The 25,569-nt window shown below is 56.4% G+C and overlaps 2 protein-coding genes and 1 pseudogene across 2 annotated transcripts; all 3 read right to left on the bottom strand.

Annotated features, from left to right (window-relative positions):
• Positions 1 to 7,872: 7,872 nt before the first annotated feature.
• Positions 7,873 to 13,084, bottom strand: LOC125756453 (uncharacterized; annotated as a pseudogene).
• A 1,125-nt stretch (positions 13,085 to 14,209) lies between these two features.
• On the bottom strand, positions 14,210 to 20,964 carry LOC119375422 (RNA-directed DNA polymerase from mobile element jockey). Its single transcript, XM_049411260.1, has 4 exons — positions 20,515 to 20,964; positions 19,418 to 19,484; positions 15,015 to 17,301; positions 14,210 to 14,933 (listed from the first exon to the last, which is right to left on the bottom strand). Exons 1-4 carry the CDS (start codon positions 20,962 to 20,964, stop codon positions 14,210 to 14,212), a joined length of 3,528 nt encoding a protein of 1,175 aa, XP_049267217.1.
• Positions 20,965 to 21,179: 215 nt separating this feature from the next.
• LOC125756114 (proline-rich protein 36-like) lies at positions 21,180 to 23,627 on the bottom strand. Its single transcript, XM_037645599.1, has one exon. The coding sequence runs from the start codon at positions 23,625 to 23,627 to the stop codon at positions 21,180 to 21,182; it is 2,448 nt and encodes an 815-aa protein (XP_037501527.1).
• Positions 23,628 to 25,569: the final 1,942 nt, after the last annotated feature.

Here is a 25,569-nt window from a genome sequence, read left to right as displayed (position 1 = left end):
ATGTCGCAGCTGCGGTAGCTACACACAAAAGCACCTGCCTCGCGGCCCTTGGACTCAAGGGCGTTGACGAGGCACTCGTGCTTATGCCATATATCTTCACCATAGTTTGATCACCACGAGCAGAGCCATGCATTCCATTTACACACATTTCACGTCGCCCCCATGATCTTAATACTTTATGTTTTACCCACCTTAGAGTGTGGAATTTTAGGCCTCTATACAGCCACGAAACACTATCATAGCTCACATCCCTTATGTAACGTAAAACACGGGTCATTGTGACTTTTTCACCGCTGTTCATGGCGCTGTTTGGCCAAGCATGGCCCTTGCACCATTAAAACCCACGTATCATCATCATCACTTCCGAGTTGTTGTTTACATAGTGAGCAGTGGCTGCTCATCTCTGCATGCTGTGTATGTTATATCTTTTTTGGAGGAAAACCACTTAAAACAATACTTTTTCACTTCCGAGTCGTTTATGTAGTGAGCTGTGGCTGCGCATCTCTGCACGCTGTGTATGTTATCTTCTTTGGAGGAAAACTACTTAAAACAATACTTTCACTTCCGAGCCTTTTAAGTAGTGAGCAGTGGCTGCTCATTTCTGCACGCTGTGTATGTTATATCTTTTTTGGAGGAAAACCACCCTAAACAATAGAACGTTTTTCATTTCCGAGTCGTTGTTTATGTAGTGAGCAGTGGCTGCTCATTTCTGCACTCTGTGTATGCTGTATCATCTTTGGAGGAAAACCGCTCAAAACAATACTTTTTCACTTGAGTCGATATTTATGTAGTGAACAGTGGCTGCTCATCTCTGCACGCTGTGTATGTTATATCTTTTTTGGAGGAAAACCACTTAAAACAATACTTTTTCAATTCCGAGCCTTTCATGTAGTGAGCAGTGGCTGCTCATCTCTGCACGCTGTGTATGTTATATCTTCTTTGGAGGAAAACCACTTAAAACAACTCTTTCACTTCCGAGTCGTTTACGTAGTGAGCTGTGGCTGCTCATCTCTTTACACTGTGTATGTTATATCCTTTTTGGAGGAAAACCACTTAACACAATACTTTTTCACTTCCGAGTCGTTTATGTAGTGAGCTGTGGCTGCTCATCTCTGCACGCTGTGTATGGTTTATCTTCTTTGGAGGAAAACCACTTAAAACAATACTTTTTCAATTCCGAGCCTTTCATGTAGTGAGCAGTGGCTGCTCATCTCTGCACGCTGTGTATGTTATATCTTCTTCGGAGGAAAACCACTTATAACAATACCTTTTCACTTCCGAGTCGTTTATGTAGTGATCAGAGGCTACTCATCTCTGCACACTGTGTATATCTTCTTTGGAGGCGATGAGGGTGCCCTTCTCACTCCGCGCGATGGTAAGGAGCGCGGCGCGCGAATCTCAAAACACCACAGCCGCGGCCGGAAGGACTTCGGCAAGCTGGTCGGCTGCCATGTCCAGTGCCGCGAGTTCTGCGGTGGTCGACGACGCGATGAAGGGAATGCGGCACTTTGTCCCATCACGGAGCGCAGGAATGAGGCTGGCGGCGGCGGAGCCGTCCCCGTTCACCGATCCGTCGGTAAACACATGGAGACGGTCGGAGTACCGCTCCTCAATCAATGCAGAGGCCTCCTGTAGAAGGGCGCACTGGGGCGTGTTCCTCTTGGAACGGATCCCTGGAATCCTCGTGGAGATTACCAAATGAGAGTGCCAGTGCGGCGTGATGGGGAGGGAGTCGGGCACCTCGCTGACGAGACCGGCGTACTCCAGGGCGGGTCTGCCCATGCCGGTGTTGGGCAGGCAGAGGAGCTGGGAAGCCAGTCTTCCCCCCTCCCGCGTCATGTGCATGCGCTCGATGTGCTGAAACGCACAGGCCTTGGCTCTGAGCGAAATGGGAGTCTGATGCGCCTCCGCCAACGTCGGGCCCACCTGCGACGTGCGCGGAAGCGCAAAAGTGCCGCGGATGACGCCGCGCTGGTCAGCTTCAAGTGTGTCCCACTGCCTGGGTTTGAGTTCGACAAGTGCGAGTCCGTACAGGATCCTTGCCGAAGCGACCGCATTGTAGAGGTGGAGGGCCATCTCTGGCGAGCAGCCTTTCCCCCTCGCAAGCAGCGAGGAAGCCATGCTGGCGACACGGCGGGAACTCTTGCGTTGGGAGATGATGGCTGGCTTCCAGCTGAGGCGATGCTCCAGGGTGACCCCAAGGTACTGGACGGTCCTCTGCCACGGGAGAACGGTGCCGCGACACGAGTCGTGGCACGTGATAGCGCGTGGTTGGGGACGGGTGGACGAGGAGTGCCTCAGTCTTCGCCGGAGATAGCTGGAGCCCTATGCTGGCGTCTAACCGGTCAACTGCGACAAGCGCACGCTTCAGGCCCTTTCGAACTTGATATGCACGAGAAGTGCGGCCACTCGTGAAGAGGGCGACGTCGTCCGCGTAGACTGCAATGCGAACTTCGTACGCTGTGTCGCGCGGGAGAGAGTCAGGGATGCTCGCATGGGCAGGCTTGAAGAGAAATGGCTCAAGACACTGCCCTGCGGCACTCCCGTGTCGATCGGTCGAGGGGCGCACAGCTCACCACTGACGCGGACGTGGAAGGTGCGGTCCTTGAGGAACGCCTCAACGTACCGAAGAAGGTTGCCGCACACACCCATAGCACAGAGAGCGTCAGTGATGGTCGCGTGAGGCACACAATCGAAGGCGCTCTTGATGTCAAGGAGTACGAGCATCGCCGCGATGTTTGGCTTCCTCCAGGGTGCTCACAACGTAGGAGATAGTCAGCTGTGGCTCGGTGGCCTCTGAAACCACTCTGCTCGGCCGCCAGGAAGCCTAGGGCAACTGCAATCCACTGGAGTCGCTGCAGCGCCATGGCCTATAGGTCGACTTTTCCAGCGGCCGACGTGAGGGAGACTGGCCGATAGGACCCCGGCTGCGACGAGGGCTTGCCCTTCTTGAGGAGCGGCATGGCGACCGCCACCCTCCATGTCTCCGACAGGACGTCAGTGCGCCAGACACTGTTGTATGCCTCGAGGAGCTGTGGGAGTTGGCTCTCATCGAGATTACGAACCATCTGGTACGTGATGCCGTCCATACCGGGTGCTAAGCGGCGTTTCCTTGTCGCGAGGACGTGGCGAAGCTCGCCGAGTGTAAAGTCCTCGAAGCAGAGTGCGTAGATTTCCCGCGAAATGGCCGCTGTGGGGAAATATCGCTCCGGGGCGAAGAGTTCAGGCCGGTAATGGGCAGGCATGACAGGGGCCGGGAGCGCGTCGTGCACGATCGGGGCCACATGGAATGTGTCTGCCAGCAGCTCAGCCAGCTGCGCCGTGGATATATGCAGGGCGACCGCGATGGAGAGGGCTGGAGATTTCGGGATTCGCGGCCGAAGGGTCGCCCCGAATATGCGCCAGGCGCGCCGATGGTAGCGCCGGTCGTCGAAGGTGCGGCAGAGGCTGGACCAGCTGTGATCGCATCGGTGGTGGGCGTGAGGCGGCAGACGGCGTCAATGCGGTTGTACACGGTGCAGTCCTCCGGGTCGTCCGAGCGCGTGGCATTGCGCTGGACCTGTCGACGAGCGGCTCTAAGGTTGAGCTGCTTGATGTCAGGCACGGGGGTGTTGGCGGGGACTCGCCACTTCACAGTCGCGGCACGCGCGCACTCGGCGATGTGTGTAAACACGTCACTCGCGACTGGCACAGTAGCACACAGTTCGCGAAAGCGTGGGAAGTTCACCTCGTACACACGAGTGTGAAGTGGCCGGGCATGCAGGGGCTCCAAGTAGATGGGGAAATGATCAGATCCCTCCGTGTCGGGACAGCGCGACCACCGATAATAGCAGTCGTCCGACGCGAGGGTGAGATCAATCGCACTGGGAGCTGCTCCTTGCCGAACGAAGGTGTGGCTGCCGTCGTTGAGCACGTGAAATCCTGCAGTCATGGCCGCGTCTAAGAGTTTCCTGCCGCGAGGGGTGACTCGCGCACATCCCCATGCCGTGTGGTGGCAATTAAAGTCACCGCAGACGACAGCGGGGCCGTTTATTCGAGCCGCGAGGCGCACGAGGAACTGGGGGTCCCACACACTCGGAAAGCGAACATACACACTGGCCACCGCGGTGTCTGCCGCCCCCACTCGCACCCGCACTGCCACACACTCGACACCGGGGCACATAATGTCCGAGACGTCGATGGGTGATTGAGGCAGGTTGAGGTGGGAACGGACGAAGATCGAGGCGCGCGAGCGGCCCGGAGGATGCGTTAGTTCCGTGCACTGGTGCGACTCACACGTCGCGCATTGGCACTCGGTAGCACTGTGGTACGCAACGTACCCGGTAAGATTGAGCTCTCCCTCTCGAACGCTTGTCTCCTGAAACGCGAGAACATCGAATTCGCGTCGTAATAGGAGGGAGAGCTCGGGGTGACGGCAGCGAAGAGAGCGGAGATTCCACTGCATAATTCGCGGCCGCGGCGTCTTCGGCGAACTAGCCATGATGTGCGATGGCTTGGTAGGCGGCCAGGGCCGCGGCGCACCTCTCGCGCGCCGGAGAGTCGCACTCCACCGAGTCTAGTAGCGCACGAAGAGCCGCGGCGAGCGCCGTCATCACCGAGTCCCTCGTGTCTCCGGTGGGGGCTGCAGATGCGGAACCCCTCGCCGCAGGTGCGGGACCCTTCGCCGCGGAACCCTTCACCGCAGAACGTAGCACATAATGCACGTAGTAACTAGCTCATGCATGCTAACGCGTTTGCACCCTTAATATTCACCGCTGCCTGTTCGTCGCCGGAGAGAATGAGGCGCGCGAAACAAGGAGGATACATAGAGGAGGGGGAGGGGACGCGCATGCGCTGGCGCATCACGTGTGGGGAGAGGCTGCGCCGCGGCTGCAGCGCGGGGGAGGAGAGGAGAGAAGGCGACCGAACACCTGCGTAACGGATGAGAGCGGGAGAGAGGGCATGCGCATGTGCAGTAAGGGTGGTCACGCCGCACACCACCACCGGATTGAACTCCGCCATAAGCTGCTTCGCATCAAAAGCTCGTAGTGTGAAGCGGTCACTGCGCGCAAGTATTTCAGCTGACTGCGCGTGCAATTTACTTCTTTTTATTACTCTTAATTCGAGCATGCGTGATGCTATTGCCCCATTACTCGTGCGAATAAGGGTTTTTTTTTCGTTCTTTGCTTGTGCGTGTCCTTTTTGCGCGTTTTTACGCACGCACCAGCGTTCTCGAACTCTGTGACCGGAACTAGGCCACGCTGATGCCGCTTGACACATGATTTTTTGGATTCTGTTGTTGCCCCAGCACTAACACAACGCTTAAAGATGGATAAGCTCCATTTCGCACCGCTATATAAAATGTAAGTAGACTTCAAGTGCCCTGTGTGAAAACGCGGCGCAAGAAACTACAGCGCGTAGCAGACGCTCCTCGCTTTCCGCGCGCTTCCCGAGTGCGGAAAGCCCACGGGTCCGGCGCAGCAGCGGCGCGGCGCGGGAGTTCACCGCAAAAGGCCCACGCGGGAGCCGGCGCTTTGGACACTCCCCCGATTCTAGGTCACTCTACCGCCACCAGCGGCGGTGGCGGAGTGCGCGTGAGATGCCGGCTCCGCACTCATCCTCGCGCATGCGCAGCACGGCTCATGATGACCCACGCGAAACCGGCTCCGGCTAGGTAGCTAACGCTACAAAAAACGTAGGCATTCTGATCCCGCGAGCCCCCGGCAGCGGAAACCCGCGAGGCGGTCGCCGCAGAGAGGAGCAGTCAAGCAGGTCGGCAAGGGAGAGAAGGATGTCAACAACATCACGTGACGGGCGCCCGGGTGAGAGAGGAGTGAGCGCCGCAGGAATGTAAACAAACTGGCCTCAAAGGTGCGTAAATAGTTCCGCGTCGCCGAAAAAATCCAGCAGAGCGTAGCACGCCTGCAGGAGTTTAGAGTGTTGTGCGCTGGGGAACAGAAGTTCGTCCAGGCACGACTGTGGCAAACCCAGTCTGCTGAAGGCTCCGAACAGACGACGGCGATGGTCATCGTATCCGGGGCACTGCAGCAGGATGTGGTCGATCGTCTCGTCCGCTGGGCACTGCACACACATTGGGCTTCAGCTGCCAGAAAGCCGGAAGAGGCGTTCAGCGGTGCGGCTGCATGCGATGCGTAGACGGAGGAGAAACGCTCGCGCCCGTCTGTTGAGGCCAGTCCTCGGAAGTACACGCGGAGGGTTCCCCGATGCTACTCGCGCATCCGGGTGCAGAGAGCGCACGTGACGCGCAATGATGAGACGAGCCTCGTTGCTGACACGCACGAAGGAGGTGAACGGCGTGCGGGGATCGTGGTCCTATTGGCGAGGGCGTCGGCCGCCTCGTTGCCCTGTACGCCAACGTGGGATGGCACCTAGAGGTGTGCACGGGCTGCGGGTAGCCCGAAAGCCCGACCCGGCCCGCGGGCCGGGCTCGGGCGGGCCGACGTACTTTCACCTCGGGCCCGGGCCGGGCTCGGGCTACTTGAAGCTTTATCGGGCCGGGCTCGGGCCCTGCGCAAAGCCCGACTCAAGCCCGAAATATATAGAATGAGCGGGAGTTGTTTTCCAGCACGCATACAGCGCCTTTTCCGCGACCGCCCTTTACCGCTTTTCCTTTCCATTCGCCACTTTAAACAAAAGGGGAGCAGGTAAAGCACTGCCTCTGTTGCACTCCGACAAACAGAAAAGTCACACCACCTGAGCTAGTGACGGCGCCACGCGACTGTTCCGCGTTAGATTTAAGGCCAAATCCCATATGAGTGAAAATGCACGCGACAGCGACGAGCGACCCGACGCAGATCGCCTTCGTGCAAGCTGACGCTTCCATTGGCATACCCCATACACGTGACGGCTTCGGCGACCGAACTCCATTGTTGCTGGCATGAGGCCGTCTACTTGTATAGCAAAAGTGCCGCGAACAGTTTCTATAGAGACTGTTCGTCATGTGTCGTTTGATCATGTTCGATATGCTCAATAAAATGCCAAATTACCGGAAAACGATGTTTTGTTTTCGCAGCGAACCTTCAAAAAGCCGGGCCGGGCCCGGGATTGTGTTTCAAAAAGCCGGGCCGGGCGGGCTCGCAGCCCTTTGCCGTCGGGCTCGGGCGGGCTTTCGACAATGTCAGCGGGCCCGGGCCGGGCTCGGGCTCGGAAATACGGCCCGTGCACAGCTCTAATGGCACCCACTGGAAGACGAGATCGCAGCCGCTGTTCTGTATCACTGTGAACTTGCGGAAGAGGCGTTGCGCGATCAGGGCACCCCGCTCTCCTCGTGCAAGTGCAAGAAGTCCGGCGCGCGAGTCACACAGGACTGCCGCCGCCGGCGGGAGAAACTCTACCAGTATATCGTCCGCTAGGTCAAGTGCCGCGAGCTCGGCAGTCGTTGAGGACGCGGCGAACGGGAGCCGACACTTCCCAGTGACCTCGAGGGTGGGAGCAACACAGGCAGCGGCCGCTGATCCCTCCGCTGTCACCGATCCATCGGTGTAAACAAGGACGCGGCCGGAAAGGTGCTCGTCAATCACGGCAGCAGTCTCTTGTAGAGCACACTGTGGAGTCCGCTTCTTGCATCTCACTCCGGGAACAATGGTCGATATCGCCAGGCCGCGGTCCCTATGTGGAGGGATGGGTAGCCAGTCGCAGTGTGGCATCTCAGGTACGAGTGCGGCGTACTCGAGGGCATGCGGGAGTTGGGGCGAGAGAGTAGCCTGATGGCCATGCTGTCCCTGCAACGTCTGGTGCATTCGATGAATGTGCCGCAAAGCGCCGGCCTTGGCTCGCAAGGAGAGTGGGAGCTGGTTCGTCTCCGCCAAGGTGGGACCAACTCTCGAGGTGCGAGGCAGCGCAAAGATGCGGCGCTGCCTCGCACCTAAAATTCTCGCGTGAGGTATAAACCGTGGTTACTGGCACCGCCGCATTTTCAGGTGTTTTTGTTTGCCCCGTTTTGAGGCCACGTTCTTATTCAGTGACTTTGTGAAAAAGTGCAGCCTGGTGAGTGCATAAAACTTTATCACGTCCCCAGTGAGCCGCCGCTTATGTACTGTGCAACCGATTGGTTCGAGTTCACAACCTTGAAGAAAAATCAAAAAGCTGACCAAGCTATCAGCATGCAGCTTGTTTCTGCTAAAAAATGTGGTAAATGCATTTTCGAGCTTCGTTACGAGCCCTTCAAACGAGTAAGACGGGTATACAAGGCCCCCGTGATCAAACTGATTGGTCAGAGTGGCGTTGCATCTTGATTCTGCTTCAATAGGCAGAACACATAGACATGATGCACCGCCAGGGCACGGAAACTTCTTCAATGACTTGCGCACAACGTAGCCTGCAACGTAGAGAATAAGCCGGCTGTCGCTTTTCTTCTCTATTATACCCTTGTGATCAAGGAGGCGCCCATGCTTATCTAGCACGGCTTCGGCGTCTGGTAAGTTTCCTCCATCCAAAAGGTTGTCAACAATTTCTGCTATGCGAGCAGCTTTTCGCTCTGGTGCATCCAATGGCGATAGCAGAGAATTTACCATCTCAGGTGGTGAGTTCCCACTTTTTGGTGGCTTGGCAAGACTAAAACGCGAAGTTATTGACAATTATTAGAAACTGCTCCGAGGTGGGGTGGTCATTGCACCCGGAAGATTGGCGGATAATGCCAAAGACGTTTTCCAACCTGTCTTGGCTAAGATTCGCGGTTAAGAGGTACCTGCAATGCAGTGAAGTAGTCACATACTTCAACAAAGACAGTGTACTCGCAAGAGTCACACGAAGCCCGACCGCTGTACTAGCTAGCACTCAGAAATCCTCCCCCATGCTGATGAAGTCCTCAAGAAAGTTAGCACTTCTTGAGTCCGGCTTGAGGGCTTTGGAAGGAATCCTTGCCGACATTACAAAAACCAGCTGCTCCATTCGCCTGACGAGATCTTCTGTCGGCTCTACTGCTTGAAATATCTTAAATAAATCCTTCCTGTAAACAAAAAGCCCTTTCAGTACTTCCTCACTAAAGAGCTGAAAGGCGAGATTTACCCGCATTTTTTCGAATGCATTGGGCTCCAAGTGAGCCTTAGATATGTGTGGCATCACTTTAACGTCACGTCATCCATGTCACGTTTCCAAGCTTCTTTGATTACACCAACATGAGCATGACCACTAGGTAGCTGCAGACCTTTCGACACAACAAATGCATTTCGGATGCATTTAACTAAATGAGGAAAATGTGATATAAAGTGAAGACCTCTTGTTGGATCAACGAGATGCTGAACTTGGCAGACAGTTTCCTTGGAAGAAGCTGCATATATAAAAGGAAAAAGGTCTTAGGAATGGGTGCCACACACGTGAAAGTTTTGTAGACGTGAAATAAAAGTAACGCACCTTTGATGCCAAAGATGTTCCAGAGCGATCGATTCCACGCGCCGTATTAGTGCTGCCATCTGTGAAAGGTCCCAGATCCACAAATCCGGTGAGTTCTCCCGAAACCTTGACATTGATGTTCTCGGAGAGCTTCATCTCGTCGTATACCAGACCGCCGTGGCAGTCAAACTTGTCCATTTCTTGCGTTTTTTCTCGCAGTGAAGAGATGACACTTTCGTTGAATCCAAAAGCACTTTTAAAACCTTGGATGTGCTTGTCCAAGCAGGAATTGCTAGGCAGTGCCATAATTTCATATCTTCGAACATGTTCGTAGAGTTTTGGGCTTTTCATTCTCATAAGGATGCACTCCAGCACCCAGAGTTTGTCGTAACACATTCCTCGGCTCGACTTCCGAGCAGCTGCTTCAAAGCAGGTCTTGACTGCAAGCCGCTGTTTTGGAGGAAGACCACTTAATTTTTTCTCAAGTGCAGAGCTGGCAATGCCTTCATTTACTGTTCGCAGCTCCTCAATGCTTCTGTGGGCGTTTGCCAGCTTTTTCCTGGCTCGAAACAATTCTAGCGATTTTCTCGTCATGCGCTGTTTAAAGTTCTTTATGCGCTTCTTTTTTAGCCTGTTCAGCTGGTTCTGCACCAGCCTCCTCGTATACTTGCACCTCAAGCAGGCTATGCCATCGACCGTTGTGACGGAGCAATTCTTAGCAAAGTACTGTGCACCAAAGCGTACACATTTATTGCCTATTACAGGTTCAATATTGGCCAGGACAAAGCAGTAACGTCTCAGCTCTTTCCAGCGCTGAAGAGGCGTCATCGTCGGTGCTCACACGGCACTCTTCAACTTTCATGCCACGACAGTATGTTTTACAAACATGAGCACACTCATCTTGCGCGTCCGCTTCTGGGGATGCCGAAAATATAACATGCTTCAGCACGCGCACGTCGCCAGGCTCCGTGCTAGTGTGCCATACAAAGCAGAGTGACGCTGGGTCGTTAGGTAAAACAATCTTGCTGCATAGCGCCGAAGGCGGCATTACCTGTTGAAATGGATGCAGTGGTGCAGGCGCTGCGTCATCACCGACGCCTTCGTCTCCGAAGTCATGCCACATCGTTGTTGCTTGGAGTCATACGTTTGGGGGAAGGCGTCTCGCAATCAGCAATACTCCTCTCTTTCCTTTTCCTAGGCAGAGCCTTTGTGAGGTACGACGGGGCATCAGGGAAGATCGTTGGTACGGCGTCATCCGTGAGTGCTGGTCGTTCGCGATCAATTTGTACAACCTCGCTGTTGATCACGTGCTTGAACGTTCTCTGGACATAGCGGGCGCAGGTTCTCCACGCAGAGCTTCTTGCCTGGCTTAGGAATAAATATAATCCTAGCATGCTTCCATTGTGCTGGGATGTCCCCTGCCGCCCAATACTTGTTCATCAAGTCCGTGAGCGCCCCCACCGATTTGAAATCCAGGTTCCTCAGCATTTTATTAGTAACCCCGTCCGGGCCCGCGGCTGACGTAGTGCGGAGCTGCCCCATGGCAAACTCCACCTCCGCCACCGTAAAGTCTTCATCTAGTTCTGAGTTTTCCGCCCCCGAATAGTGTGGTAAGCAACCATCTACTCCTTTGGTTATGTATCGATTCCGGAGTTGTATAAATTCTCCAATCTATGGGTGACCAGGGGTAGCGACGCGCAGTTGGAGGAAACACTACAACAGGCAGTCAATATTGTAGAAGAGCTCGCAGGAGATGCGGGACTCTCATGTTCTCAGCCCAAGTCCGAGCTCTTTGTGGTTCGGGACAAACCACGAGGTCCACATGCGAGGCACTATATTCCGCCACCACCGCTGGAGGTAAAAGTGGGGGGTATGCCGGTCGCCGAAGCCCAAACGATCAGAATCCTGGGCCTATATTTACAGACTAATAGGAAGAATACGGTGGCCCTTGAAAAGCTTAAGAACACGGTCAACGCTACCGTAAGGCTAATCAGGCGAGTCGCTAACCGTAAGAGCGGGATAAAAGAAAAGAATCTCTGTAAGCTGGTACAGGCGTTTGTGCTCAGCAGCATTACTTATGCGACACCTTACATGAAATTGGATACCACAGAAAAAGGCAAGGTCGAGGCTATGATTAGGCAGGCTTACAAGGCAGCCCTTGGGCTTCCTAACAATGCGTCAACAGACAGGCTACTAAGATTAGGGGTGTACAACACCCTGGAAGAACTACGGGAGGCGCACCTGGTGATGCAGCACGCTAGGCTTTCGACAACGGAAACTGGCAGGTATATATTGGAAAGGATTGGCGTTGGCGCCGAGGCTCCCGCTGGTGACACTAAAACTCAGGTGCGGCGAGAATTACACAAGGCCTTGTACATAAAGCCTTTGCCCAAGAACATGCATCCGATCCACCATGAGGGACGCAGGCAGGCAAGAGCCAGAAATTTACATGTTCAATATGGGGAGTACAAATCGGCAGTCTATACAGACGTCGCGGAATATAAGGACAAGGACGCATTTGCGATTGTGGAGGTGGACAGGCGGGGACGCTTGGTCGCCTCTGGATCAGTCAAAACCCGCTCCTCAGAAACGGCTGAGGAAGCGGCAATAGCGCTAGCTATCACTAATTCTCAGTCTGGCCTGATTCTAAGTGATTCGAAAACAGCCATTCGAAATCTGGCGAGGGGCAGAATATCGGTCACCGCCGCACGACTGCTGCACCGAGCCGCGGGGCGAAAAATTCGGGAAATAGAAATTGTCTGGGTACCAGCACACTCTGGAAACCCTGGGAACGAGGCGGCTCACCTGAATGCTCGAGGTTTCGTCAGCCGGGCAGGTGAGCCGCCCGTTCCGGGGAGATCCGCGAGAGATGGGCTGGTGTCCTTTCACGACATCACCAATCATTATAAACTAGAGCGTAGGCTTTATCCGCCCCCGCACAAGCGGTTGACCAAGGCGCAGGAATGCGTCTGGAGAAAACTGCAGACGCGATCTTTTCCCAACCCATACGTGTTGAGCAAAATATACCCGGAGGAGATTAAGCCACAATGCAAATGGTGCCAGGCTGTGGCAAGTTATGACCATATACTGTGGGAATGTAGCATGGTGCCGCCACCGGCGGATATTATGCGTGATCCCTCTCTCGAGCAGTGGGAGGCCGTGTTGACCAGCTCAGACCCAGTCGTCCAGACAAGGGTCGTGGAGTGGGCCACACAGGTCGCCGTCAACCTTGGGTTGATGGCCATCTAACACGGAATCGTCCCCAACTGTTTTCTGACGAAATAAAGTTTTTCCATCCATCCATCTGGACATAGCGGTCATCGAAATGTCGCGAACACACCACACACGTCTCGTCAAGCTCCTTGTGTCTCCTCTCTTGATGTTTCGCGCCCACTCTTGAAGGCGTACTGGGTCCGTGGGAGCTCTGAATAAGGATATCTTTTCTTCGCAGAACTTGTATCCGCCTTTGCATAACGGCATGAAACAAGTTCTCTTTTTCTTTTTAGCCATAAGGTACGTTGGAGCGGCTAGACAGATTCGCAGTTGCACGCGGGTACAGCACGAACCTCACAAGACGCAGCTCAGAATGAAATGCGACAGGGACGCAGTTTCACTGCCGCCAGCTGCACCTCGTCGTCAACCTCCCCGCGTCACTCGCCAGCGCGCCAGCAACAGACAGCGCCGCGTCGCGGTGCATAGAATCCGGTTTCTCCGCCGCCGCTTGGGAAGGCGCCCGTTCACGACACTAGGAAAATCTTTCTAGCCACTATTGGCCGCGAGATCGAGCGGTGTCGCCGCCTGGCGGCTACTGGCTGAAGCGCGGCTAGTGTGGATTGCTCCCTGCGTCGTCTGCTAGCCACGTCGTGTTTGCATGTGCGCGTACGTCCTGCACGTTCTCAAAGGGCGGTTTCTTCTGTTATGTTACCACGATTTGAACACAAGTGGTTATGTTAGAGGAAATGAAGATAAAAGCACCGACCCGTAACTGTCTAACATGTCGTTGACACCTCAACAGGGATGGGGGTAGGGGAATCAAACGGAGAAAAAAAAAAGAATTAGCCGTGATGGTGTTGTCGGTCGCGTGTCACCGCACGAAGCGCGCAGCACGCAGGAAGAGCCGCCAAGGAGGCCGCAATCGTCCCACGCAGGAGAGTCCCAATCGGGCCGAGGTGGAAACACAACACACACACACACACACATCTCGCGAGCACGAGCACGTAGCCCCGGCACAGGAAAAAAAAAAAACAAGGTCCGTTGATCACACAGCGTGATGACCGACGAACCTCGTTGGGGGTATTCCCAGGGCGTTGTCCGCTGTCAGAGGCGCTCGAAGAGTGCGCAGGACGTGAAAAACACGATGAGCGCACTCATGGCTCTCCCCACAGCAGTCGAGTGCGCCCTAGGAAACAGGAACTCGTCGGCGCTGGTCGCGGGAAGCCCGTGGTCGCGGTATGCACGGACGAGCACACGGCGGTCCACCGCATATTGCGCGCACTGTAGGAGAATGTGATCCAGTGTCTCCGGTGTGGCGCAATGAGTGCAGAGGGGATCGCCGGTGCCCGTCAGCTGATGAAGCCGCTCCGCCGTTATCGCCGTGCCGATGCGAAGGCGGAGGAGGAAAGCGCGCTCCCCTCTCCACAAGCCGGTTCTCGGCAGGGGGCGTGGTGGCTTGCCGGCGGCCACGCGAAGGTCTGAATGAATGTGTGATTGTAAAAGAAATAGACGCCTAATTTCTGCAACCCATTAGGGAGCACGGCGCAGCGTCTTGGGGTGGGGGAGGATGGGAGAAAAGAAGATAGAAGGGTTAAAGATGTTGTGGCTCGGACATGGCAGACGTCAGCAAACCGGCAGCAAGGGCAGGGGTGGCAAGATCCCGCGCTCAGCGGTAGGCAGCTATTCCCGTCTCCTCCAGGAACTCCGCCGGGCTCCGGAGCGCTGGCAGGTGGGGACGAGACGGGAAGAGGAGATGTTCTAGAGTGGAGGCAGGTAGGCCCTGGCTCCTGTAGGCTGCAATGACCCTCGAGCGTTCCTGTGCCAAGCCAGGGCAGGCACAGAGCAGGTGCTCGAGAGTCTCAGGGTCTCCGCAACGGCTGCAGGCAGGTGAGGTGCAGCGACCCTTGGCATGGCGGCGGGCCGCGGTCCAGACACAGCCAGTCCGTAGTCGCAGCAGGGCAGCCCGTTCCTTCCTGGTGAGGCCCGTCTCTGGAAGAAGCTTTGGTCCTCGCCCGTTGGCCACCCTCGTGTCCGGATGGACGGTGACGAGGAGCCTCTTGAGACGAGCCTGCGAGTAGTCCCTAGCCGCCACGGCCTGGGAGAAGGGGATGCCAGGTTGGTGGGCTGCCTTGGCGAGGGCGTCCGCCTCCTCATTTCCAGCGATGCCCACATGAGACGGCAGCCAGTGGAAGGAGACGGACACCCCGGCTTCGCTGAGGGCCCGGAACTTGGCTGTGAGGAGGTTAGCCGTTAGCCCATCTCGACGGCGGTTGGCCAGGATCTGCAGGGCCGCCTTGCTGTCGCAGAGGACTGCGACCGGCTCAGCAGGGATGTCCTCGGCCAGCAGGTCCGCCGCCAGGTGTAGACCGGCCAGTTCCGCAGCCGTGGAGCTCGCCGGGAAGGGCAGTCAACACTGCCTGCTGGTGTCCCTGGACGGGATGACGCAAGCAGCAGCCGCGGTCCCGTCTGGCATGACCGATCCGTCAGTGAACACCTGCAGCCGCTCCTCCAGTTGTTCCTGAAGTTTGCAGGCGGCTGCCTGCTGCAATGTGGCGGCAGGTGTCCGTCGCTTGGTTGCCCCCTCCAAGTGGAGGTGGACCTCTGGCGGCCGGTGGTGTGGCGGTGGAGGGGCTACCGGAACTGGCGGATCCGGGACCATCTCGTGGTACAGCAGGCAGAGACCACCCATCCGTGAACCAGGCTGGTTGCGAAGACGCTCCAGGAGGGCCCTGCCGTCAGTGGCGCGGTGAAGGCGGTCGATGTGACCCAACGCACGCTGCAGCATGCGCAGCGTCAGGGGCCATTCTCCTGCCTCTGCAAGAGTCGCTGCCACTGGGGAGCACTTGGGGAGCCCCAGGATGGCCCTCACCGCACTCCGGTGTAGTCCCTCCAGCAGGCGTCTCCTGGCCGGTGTCAGGGCTACCAGCGGGAAGGCGTACAGCAGGACCGAGGACGCCGCAGCCTGGTTCAGCCGTAGTGCCCACCTGGTGGAGCAGCCCTGGCCTCGCTGCTGGAGCTTGCCGATGGCGCCCTGGACGCGCCGCACTCTGGCGGCAGCAGCCTTGGCAGCGGGGATCCACGTGAGCCGGTGGTCGATGGTGAGCCCCAGGTACTTCACCGTCAACCGCCACGGCAGCTTACGGTTGCCAACCCTCAGCTGTTTCACGTAGTTCCGGGCTGCTGCCAGCGGATGGATCAGCAGGGCTTCGGTCTTGGTGGCAGAGACCTTGAGCCCGATGCCTCCGAGGTAGGTGATCACTGCTTCGAGGGCCGCCTGCAGTGATCTCCTGACGGCTGGTATGGACCGCCTTGGTCCCCGAACCCAGAGAGCCACGTCGTCGGCGGAGACGGAGCAGTGGGCAGGGAACCTGGTGTCTGTCGGGAGGGAAGCAGGCAGTCCCGCCAGCGCCATGTTGAACAGGAAGGGGCTCAGCACAGAACCCTGTGGGACACCAGCAGTGATGTCCCTGGGTTGGCTGGTCTCCCGTCCAACACGTACGCAGAAGGTCCTCCCAGACAGAAAGGCGGTCACGAAGCCTCGGAGGCTCCCGCTGACGCCAAGCCGGTCCAGGGCCGCCTCGACGACCACGTGTGGGAGTCCATCGAAGGCGCTCTCCACGTCCAGCAGCAGCAGCATGGCCGCGTCCCCGGAACTCCTGGCATCCTCGAGGGTAGCGACGACGTCTGAGATGGAGTCTGCGGTGCACCGGTGTCGCCTGAAGCCCGTCTGCTGCTCCGGGAAGAAGCCCAGGTGGTCGGCTATCCACTCCAGTCTCTCCAGGGCCACCTTCTCCATCACCTTGCAAGGTGCAGAAGTGAGAGAGACTGGTCTGTACGAGGAGAGAGCCGTGGCCTTCCTCCGGGGCTTCAGGATAGGAGCCACCACTGCAGTGCGCCGGGACTCCGGTAGGACCCCGGTGCTCCAGACGTCGTTGTAGTACTCCAGGAGTCGTTGACGGCCAGCCCCATCCAGGTTGCGAAGCATCTGGAAGGTGATGCCATCGGCCCCTGGAGCACTCCGTCGCTTGGACCCCTCAAGGGCTGCCACCAGCTCGTGCATCGTGATGGGCTCACCACACAGCTCCCGCACCTGCATAGACGCCCATCCAGGATGGTGGCAAGAGGCAGGGCAAGGGAGGGCAGCAGGTGGTGGTGCAGCAGGCAGCTGGGCCACGTCTCTGGCAGCAAACTGGTCCGCCAGCTGTTCGGTCAGGGCCGCAGCCCCGATGCAGAGGTGTATGGCCAGGGACAGCACCTGGTTGAAGGCCCTGGGCACCGTCAGCAGGCATCTCAGCAGGCGCCAGGCCTTGGTCCCGTCGCGCGAGCGGTCGATGGAAATGCACACGCCCAGCCAGCCCTGGTTTCTGCGCCTGCGTGCGTGACGTCTGCAGACGGCATCGACCCTCCGGAACTCCGTCCAGAGCTCTGGCAGGGCCTTGCTGAGTGCCTGTCGTTCTGCTCGCCTCCTTGCTGCCCTCAGTGCCAGGTGGCGAATGTCTGGAACGGGCCGCCCCTGCTGGACCTTTGCGATGACTGTCGCCGCTCTCGCGCTGTCAGCCACCAGCTGCAGGAGGTCCCTGCCACCCGTGTCCTGCCTGAACAGCCGCCGGTAGACCTGCCAGTCCACCACGCGGTACTCTCGGTCCCGGGGGGCCTTTCCTCGGAAAGGGGACAGCAGGATGGGCAGGTGGTCCGAGCCCCAGGTGTCCGGGAGTGGCGTCCAGGCATACCGCAGGGTGCGCACAGGTCCTTGAAACCCTTGAATACCCTTGAAAATCGAAAGTGTGTTTTCAAGGCCCTTAAAAACCTTGAATTTCGGACCAGTCCTTGAAAAACCTTGAATTTGTTGAATGCTAAATTTGAATTGTATTTGTCATCATGAAAATGGTTTTCTTTGCTCAACTTTTGTCTTTTGTTTGAGTTCTAAAATGCGGCAGGAAACCGTACCAATTTTTATACCTATTTAGCCGAATCTCGTTTGGCCGCTGGCAACATTGGACTTGGTGCGAGTTTCGGAGGCAGCGTTCAATGTAGACTTCGTGTCAGTGGCTTAAAACGTCACTACCGGCGCTAGCGGAAGTAGTAACGGCTGCGAGCGCAGTCGCCCCATCGCTATCGCATGTCCATTGTGGCGTCCGCGTTTGTGCGCGGGCTTTAACCTAGTCGTGTCCTTGTGCTACCAGCGCTTTTTGGAATGAGCGTGCCTTCTACGTGTTAGTACAAGGGGTGCAAGTGATGTGTTGATATGCTAAACAATGCCTGGAAAAAGCAAATTTCAGACTACGTGGCTCCACCATGACGACTACAAGCACTGGATTGCACCTGACACGACGAATCCGCATCGGGCTAAGTGCAAGCTTTGCGGCAAAACTTTTGATGTGACTGCCATGGGTGAATCCGCTTTAAAAAGTCACATGAAAAGTGCCAAGCATATTGGCGCAATCAAGATGGGGCAAGGGAGTGCGTTGAAAAGCTACCTGACGCCTGTTCCGACAGAGCAGTCCACTACAGCGTCTCCGTTGCAGTCGCCAAGCTTAAATGATGCTTCTAAAACGCACGAGCTTGTCACTGACGCAGAAATTCTTTGGACTTTGAAAGTCGTCACATCCCACTTCTCGTACCGGTCGTCATCCCAAGCAGGGGAGTTATTTCGACGCATGTTTCCGGACAGTGAAGTGGCGAAGGCGTTTTCTTGTGGTGAAAAGAAATGCGCATATGTGACATGTCATGGACTCAGGCCTTTCTTTCTTTCGGCCTTGCAGCGAGAGATAGAACAGTGTGAATTCTTCGTCGTACTTTTCGATGAGTCGGCAAATGACTGTCTGCACAGTAAGCAAATGGATGTGCACGTGAGGTGTTGGGACTCCGCCCAGAAGGTGACGACAAGATATTATACCTCCGTTTTTCTGGGACATTCTACAGCGAATGACATTCAGGAAAAGTTGCTAAGCTCGCTTGAGCCATTGCCCCTGGCAAAGATTCTTCAGATATCCATGGACGGTCCCAATGTCAATCTGAAGTTCTTTAAGGGCCTCCAAGAGCACTTGCAAGAACATTACCAAGTTCAGTGTGTGGACCTAGGCACTTGTGGACTTCACACAGTGCACAACGCGTATAGAGCAGGAGTTTCAGCTACTAAATGGGGACTTGATTGCCTGCTGTCTAGTCTAAGCACACTTTTTGAAGATGCCCCAGCACGGAGAGAAGACTTTTCGTCAGTTACAGGCCAGTGCACTTTTCCTCTCAAGTTTGTTGCCCACAGGTGGTTGGAGAATGTCCCTGTCATTGAGAGAGCATTGGTGGTGTGGTCTGACATCAAAAAGTACATTGAGGCTGCTAGAAAGAAAGAAGTTAATCTGCCGAAGTGTGCCTCATTCAACAACTTGTTTGAGTTCAGCTGTGATGCTTTGCTGCCAGCAAAGTTGAATTTTGCGTTGTGTGTGGCAATGGCACTCAAGCCTTTTCTGGTAGAGTACCAAACAGACAAGCCAATGGCTTTTTTTCTTGCAAAGGATTTAGAAACTGTTCTCAGGAAGCTGCTGATGAAGTTTTTGAAATGTTCGATCCTCTCTGCCAAAGGAATCGTTGGCCTGCTGAAGGTCGATGTTGATAATGTTGAGAATCATATTCCACTTGAAAAGGTGGATATAGGCTACAAAGCCGAGCAAATTATCAAGAATTCTCGGGTAAGCTCAAGGGATGTGTTTCAGTTCCGGATGGAATGTAAACAGTTTTTGATCAGTGCCACAAAAAAAGTCCTAGAGCGAAGCCCCTTGAAGTTTGTATTTGTTAGGGGCCTTTCTTCACTGGACCCGCGACAGATGTGTTCAAAGCCCGACGAATGCCTTACAGGTTTTAGAAAAGTGTTGGATACCCTCATCGCTGCGGGTAGAATAGCTGAACACTTTCGAGACACTGTGCTGGCCGAGTACACGGAGCTTCTGCACGAGCAGAAACATAAGCTTAGACAATATGACAAGAGTGTTGATAGGCTGGATGAGTTCTACCCTGACCTCTTGAAATTTAGTTCAAGCTACTCTGAGTTATGGACCATCGTAAAACTTTTGCTTGTCCTCAGTCACGGCCAGGCCACAGTTGAACGTGGATTCAGTGTGAACCGACAGGTGTGCGTGGAGAATCTCAAGGACCTTTCCTATGTTTCACAGCGGGTTGTGTGTGATGCGGTTGAGAAGGCAGGTGGTGTTCTGCAGGTTCCAATCACCAGGGAACTGAGGATGGCAGTGTCAGCTGCTAGACACAAGTATGGAGCATACTTAGAAGCCGAGAAGAAGCAAAACCTTGAAGCTTCAAAGCAGAGGAAAAAACAATGCATAGAGGAAGAGCTCGATGGAATGAAAAGAAAGAAAAAAAGGCTAGAATTGACAATTGATGACCTCATGGCTTCTGCAGATGCCTATGCGGAAAAAGCAGAGGCAGCAAACGATGTGGCACACATTGTCAAGTCAAATAGCTTGAGGAAGACGGCAAAGGAGAAGACTGGTGAGCTACACTCGCTCAACGTCCAAACTCAGCAAAAGCTTCTGGAGCTCGCCTGAAGTGGGCAGCCGCTAGGTGCTTTGTGCATTTGAAGCAATTTGCATTGTGATATTTGATGAAGCTATCTTTATTTATTTCTATTGCGTGCAATACAAGCAGAATTGCATTGTGATATGTATAAGTGGGCAGCTATAAGGAGCTGCTTCCTGAAGATTTTTGTGCATTTGAAGCAATTTATGTTGTGATATTTGGTAAACATATCTTTATTTTTTATTGTGTGCAATACAAGCAGATTTGTATTGTGACATGTATTTTTCTTTGTGCAATAAATGTCAGACCTTTTGAGAGCACTGTTTCAAGATCTTCGACATGGGAAAAAAAATTACCTCTCGAAGAGGGCCTTGAAAATCCTCCTATAGGGCCTTGAAAGTCCTTGAATATCCTTGAATTTTCTCCTTTGAAACCTGTACGAACCCTGTACCGGCATCCCTCCGTGGCTACACTGAGGTCGATGGCTGAACTGGTGGCGTGGGCTCCGCGACGGATGAAGGTGTTGGCCCCGGTGTTTAAGATCAGCAGGCCCAGCTGCTGTAGGACTCCCAGGACCTCCCTGCCCCGTGCGTCAGTTCTGCGACCGCCCCAGGCTGGGTTTTTGGCGTTGACGTCTCCGCACAGCAGGAACTCCTTGCCCAGGCGATGCGCCAGCTGCCGGAGGCATCTGGGGTCCCAGGGCAGGCCCGGCCGGACGTACACGCTGGCTACGGTGGTGTCATCCCCTCCGAGGCGTACGCGAACGGCACAGCACTCGAAGGGGCCGCCGACCAGGTCCGCTACCGGTACCTCAGCCTGGAGGAGCTCCCGCCTGACGTAGACCGCACACCGTGGAAGGCCCTGCTGGTGACTCGTCCAGGCAGGGGGCAGCATTGCAGGTTGTCAGGGTGCATCTCGTCCGGCTGCTGTATCCCACGTATCCCTGCAGGCGGAGGTCCTCTGCCCGGGCATACACCTCCTGCAGTGCAAGGACGTCGTAATCGCTGCACAGGAGGTGCTCTGTCAGGTCATCTCTCCGCCGCCCCAGCCAGTGAACGTTCCACTGGAGAATGCTTAGGCGGCGGCATCAACTTGTCCCGGGGAGAGGACTAGCCATGATGGTCTGAGGTTTGCGGGGAGGCCATTGCCTGAAGGCAGAGGGCCTGAAGCGGGTGCTGGGGTGGTAGCATGGCTGCGCCTAGCTGGAAGCAGACCATCAGGGATGTTCTCAGCTGATCCATCCCGGGCTGAGCGGAGTGGGTGGCCGGGGCAGCAGGAGGCAGCACCGGTGGGGTCGCAGCCGCGGCAGGCGGGGCCAGTGGGACAGCAACAGCAGGCGGGGCCAATGGGGCAGCAACAGCAGGCGAGGCCAATGGGGCAGCACCAGCAGGCGGGGTCAGCGGGACAGCAACAGCAGGCGAGGCCGTGAGGGCAGCACCAGCAGGCAGGGCCAGCGGGACAGCAACAGCAGGCGAGGCCGTGACGGCAGCACGGGCAGGCAGGGCCTCAGGGACAGCAGTCAAGTGCGCTGGGGGTGGTCTGTGGCGTTTGCGGGGGGCCGGAACGGGCCGGGTAGGAGGGGCGTGCCCCTTCAGTGCACTCGCATATGTTCGAGCCTCCCTGGTCTCTTCCCGTACTGCCGCTGCAACCATCCGCCTGGAGAGGGCAGCAGTGGAGGACGCCATGATGGTGGCCACCTGGCGTTGTTCCTGCCACCTGGGACAGTGTGGGGTGTCGGCCGAGTGGGGGCCCCCACAGTTAACGCAGCGGGGCCGCTGGCAGCCCTCATCAGCTGTGTGGGCCCGGCCGCAGCGGATGCAGCTGTCTGGCCAGCGGCACGCCTCCCGTACATGGCCATACCGGCCACACTGCTTGCACTGCAGTGGTCGTGGTCTGGCTGGCCGCACAGGAAAGCGCACCCTGAAGAGCATCACCTGCTCCGGGGGAACTGGGCCCCCGAAGCGTAGGGTGACTGTGCGGCCCTCCCTAGCAGCCGACAGGACTGGAACAGAGGACTGGAGGCTGGCCAGCAAGGTGTTGTCATCGTGTTCCCCGTCGACTCCGTGGAGAAAGCCTGTACTGCTCCGGCGATCTGCGGGCTCCTTCCCAGACACCGGGATGCCCCTCAGCTCCGTGAGGGCCAGGAGGCTCTCGAGGCACTCCCTGGTTGTCGCATCCACCGCCACTATGTTGCGACGGTGGTTAACCCGGATGGCAGTGATGCCCGGGCGCGCAGAGAGTGCCTCAGCCAGGGTGAGGCGAGGGATTCCAAAGAATGAGCCCCCAGGGGCAGAGGGCCGGAACAGGACCGTCCCCACCACCGCAGGGTCCACCTTCAGCGTGGCAGAGGACAGGTGTTTCTGACGCCTGCGAGCTGCCTTGGACTGGGGGGTAATGAACCCCTCATCATCCTCTCGCTGGCTCGCGGGAGGGGTGGCAACTGTAAGCGCCAGGGGCGGTGCTGACGGCAACCTCCCTGCATTGGCTGTGGTAGCCGGTCGTGAATGTATTCCGTCGGAGGTGGAAGGGAAGTTGGTAGTGCCAGAGGGACCTTGGGCAGCCTTCGGTTTGCCTTTCTTCTTCTGTTTCCTCTTCTTCCTCCGAGGGTTCACGGATGTGGTAGGGCGTGGCGGTGACCTGAGGAAGGCCTCCGAGGGGTGAGGGGGGCTGATGTCCTCATCCTGCTCTTGCGCCGTCTCCTCCATGGTGTCGCCTTCGTCCTGGTTTTCATGCACCTCCTCAGCAGCAGGTACAGCAGCTGGGCTGGGGGCAGCAGCAGGTGGGGCAGCTTCCAGTGTGTTGTGTGTCACCTCTGAATGTGGCTCTGTGCAGCTGTCAGTGGTGAGCTCCTCAGCAGTGCTGGCAGAGCTGCTGGTAGTTTCCTCGGGCGAGGGGGACTCGATAGATGAGCTCCCTGACGTGTGTGTGGAGTCACAGGAGTCCTCTGAGTCCTCCGAGGGCTGCAAGGCTGAGCTGTCTTGGCTGCTCTCACTGTCGCGGCTGTCGTGCTCAGAGGGAGCACTGTGCCCCACCTTTCGTGGACCCTCTTCCTCGTCGCTGCTGTCCGCGCGGGGGCGCTTGCGAGACGAGGTCAGGTCCATCTGTTCTTGCTGCGTGGGTGCAGGAAGCGGTGGCAGGTTATCCCCTGATGTCCCTGTGGCAGCTGCTGGCTCGCCATCCACCGCCGGGCTGCTCTCTGGAGCCGTGGCACATTGGTGGGGGTTCATCATGAGTGGGAAGGTCGCTGCATCGTCAGGAGTGACAGGACAGGTCGCTTGTGGTGCTGCAATTGCCGGGGAAGCAGGGGGGCCTTGCCTGGCCAGCAGTGGTCCTCTCGAGAGCTGTCTGTTTATTTCTTCTTGCCACCGTTGGAAGGTGGACTTTTGTAGCAGAGGGTGTGTTGATTTGACGTCGCTAGCGTCGCAAGCGCTCGGGGACCGCTTGTGCTTAGAAAGGCGACGAGGGGGTCGTGCGCCTGGTGCTCCCGTCGCTGATGCCGCGTCTGCGGCCGCGAGGTGGATCGCTTCAGGAGATGGGATATAGGCGGGAGTCTCCATGGTTTCCGTAGCACGATGTGTCAACGAGCGTTATCGGGACACTCACACTCAGTGCAACGAGAATGGAAACACTCGCGGAAAGACGAACGATAGGGAGGCCACAAGAAAAATAACAAAACAGTGAAAAACAAAACGGTGTAGCACTCCAAAAACTAACGCTCGATGCCCGCGTAAAAAGAGTGTTCGCGGTAAGTCAGTACTCGCGTCACAGTCACACTACTACGAAAAGTAGACGATCCTTGACAGCAGGGATAATAAAATAACAGTAAGAAAAACAGGGGCTGTCAGGGGGAAAATACAACGCAAGTACACTGGGCGCGCTGAGTTCTAAGGCACTCGTCCGTGGTACCTGCGAGATGCTCAACTACGCGTGGCCACACAGCAAGCGTAAACACACAAAAAGCACGCAAAAACACACTGTAAGCGTGCAGACGCTAAGATGCCGTGCGAGATTTAGACGCGCTCAATGAGAACTCTACCGACAACAACAACAACAACAATAAAACACTGTCGAAGAGCTGTATAATCGCGTAGAGAGCGGGATGCGAGCCAGGGGGGGTGAGCACCACAGGATAATAAAATAACGGTTTAAAAGAAAAAGAATGTGGCACTCGGAAAAACTTTCAAAAACTCGCCAGTTGGTATGCTGTAAAAGGCGCGTACACAGACACTGAAACGTAAGAAACGCTAAAGTGCGGTGCGCTGACTACGCGCGCACAACAAGTACAGACACTGGGGCTGCTAGCGGTTACCAAAATAAATAAAATAACGTATGAAAGGGGAGGTAACCGAAAAAGAGCGGACACGCGCTGCTGACGCTAGAATGAACTTGCGTTAGGCGCGGCAGTTAAGTCGAGTCGCTGCAGCACTACACACGCCGATCGGGTGCGCTAAAACACTGGAGCGATAATTAATCACTCACCGACCGGTCGTGTGAAGCGTGAGGACGTGAGCAGAGTTCCATGTCGGTGGTCCGAGGTGGGATATGCAGAGGGGCGCCCGAGTGTCCACAGGCACGGCGACGCTCACGGCACGTACGAGTACGTGTGCCGTACTCGTGAAGGGCGCGCCGAGGAGGTGGCCGCACTCGGTGGTGGTCAGGGCACGTCCGCCGCGGAGGTGAGACCGTAAACACCGTGCACAAGGAACACCACCATCACCACACAGTAATCCATGGGGCGAGAGTCAGGGTAATCCAAGCGCCGACCACGGCGGCCGAGCGCACGAGCACGGGAGCCGTACTCCTAAGAGCGCGGCGCCGGAGCGACCGCACTCATAGGACGTTGAAGCGCGACTGACGCGAGAGAGAGGCCGCAAAAAATCGCGGAGCGCGAGCGACACAACCTCTCTCTATGGCGGTTCAGACGAGACCCCCGAAGGTCTGGGTGGCGAGGGACGATTGAGAGGGCATTCCTCCTCCGCGCGATGTCGAAGGGGCTCACCGCGTGTGTGCTGGGCGTGTCCGCCGCGTGCGCTGCCTTGGCGAGCTCGTCGGCCCCCTCGTTGCCGCGGATCCCGATGTGTGCCGGTATCCACTGCAGGACGAGGTCGCAGCCCTAGCAGGGGAGTGAAACTTCCTATACCCTCCATGGAACGCGATATTCGCTCGCAGCGCCGGACGAACGCCTGGTGTTTGGGGGCGGTACGAAAACATGGCGGCGCATTGCAGACATGCACTGGGGGACGCCATCTTGATGAGGACTGAGGATCCGAGTGGCGAGGGGGGGGGTTTAGCGCCAAATTCAATTGGGATGCACCAGCAAGCCAAATTGAGCGAGTGGAAGGTATTCAGATGGCGAGCACGCGACCTTCTTCCTGTTGCGCAACCCGCCACATGATGAAAACGGCCATCATTGCGTTCTGATTGATGGTCTGCCCATCCACCTATTTGTGCACTATTTATTCTAAGTAAGACGTTGTTTTTGTTTACGTGTACACATAA

The sequence above is a fragment of the Rhipicephalus sanguineus genome, chromosome 11, assembly GCF_013339695.2.
Source record: "Rhipicephalus sanguineus isolate Rsan-2018 chromosome 11, BIME_Rsan_1.4, whole genome shotgun sequence".
In the NCBI taxonomy this organism is placed as follows: Eukaryota; Metazoa; Arthropoda; class Arachnida; order Ixodida; family Ixodidae; genus Rhipicephalus; species Rhipicephalus sanguineus.
This window is presented reverse-complemented; position numbering and strand designations above follow the sequence as displayed.

Excerpts from the sequence above, each read along its gene's own strand:
- LOC119375422 (XM_049411260.1), bottom strand. The coding sequence starts at position 20,964 with ATGCTGCCCCCTGCCTGGACGAGTCACCAGCAGGGCCTTCCACGGTGT. Across the intron at positions 19,485-20,514 it reads CGGAGGGATGCCGGTACAGG|AAGCTCCGTGTACTCGGCCA; the intron begins GTTCGTACAGGT and ends CTGCTCGTGCAG. Across the intron at positions 14,934-15,014 it reads TTCACTGACGGATCGGTCAT|CTCCACGGCTGCGGAACTGG; the intron begins GCCAGACGGGAC and ends CTTCCCGGCGAG.
- LOC125756114 (XM_037645599.1), bottom strand. The coding sequence starts at position 23,627 with ATGGAGACTCCCGCCTATATCCCATCTCCTGAAGCGATCCACCTCGCG.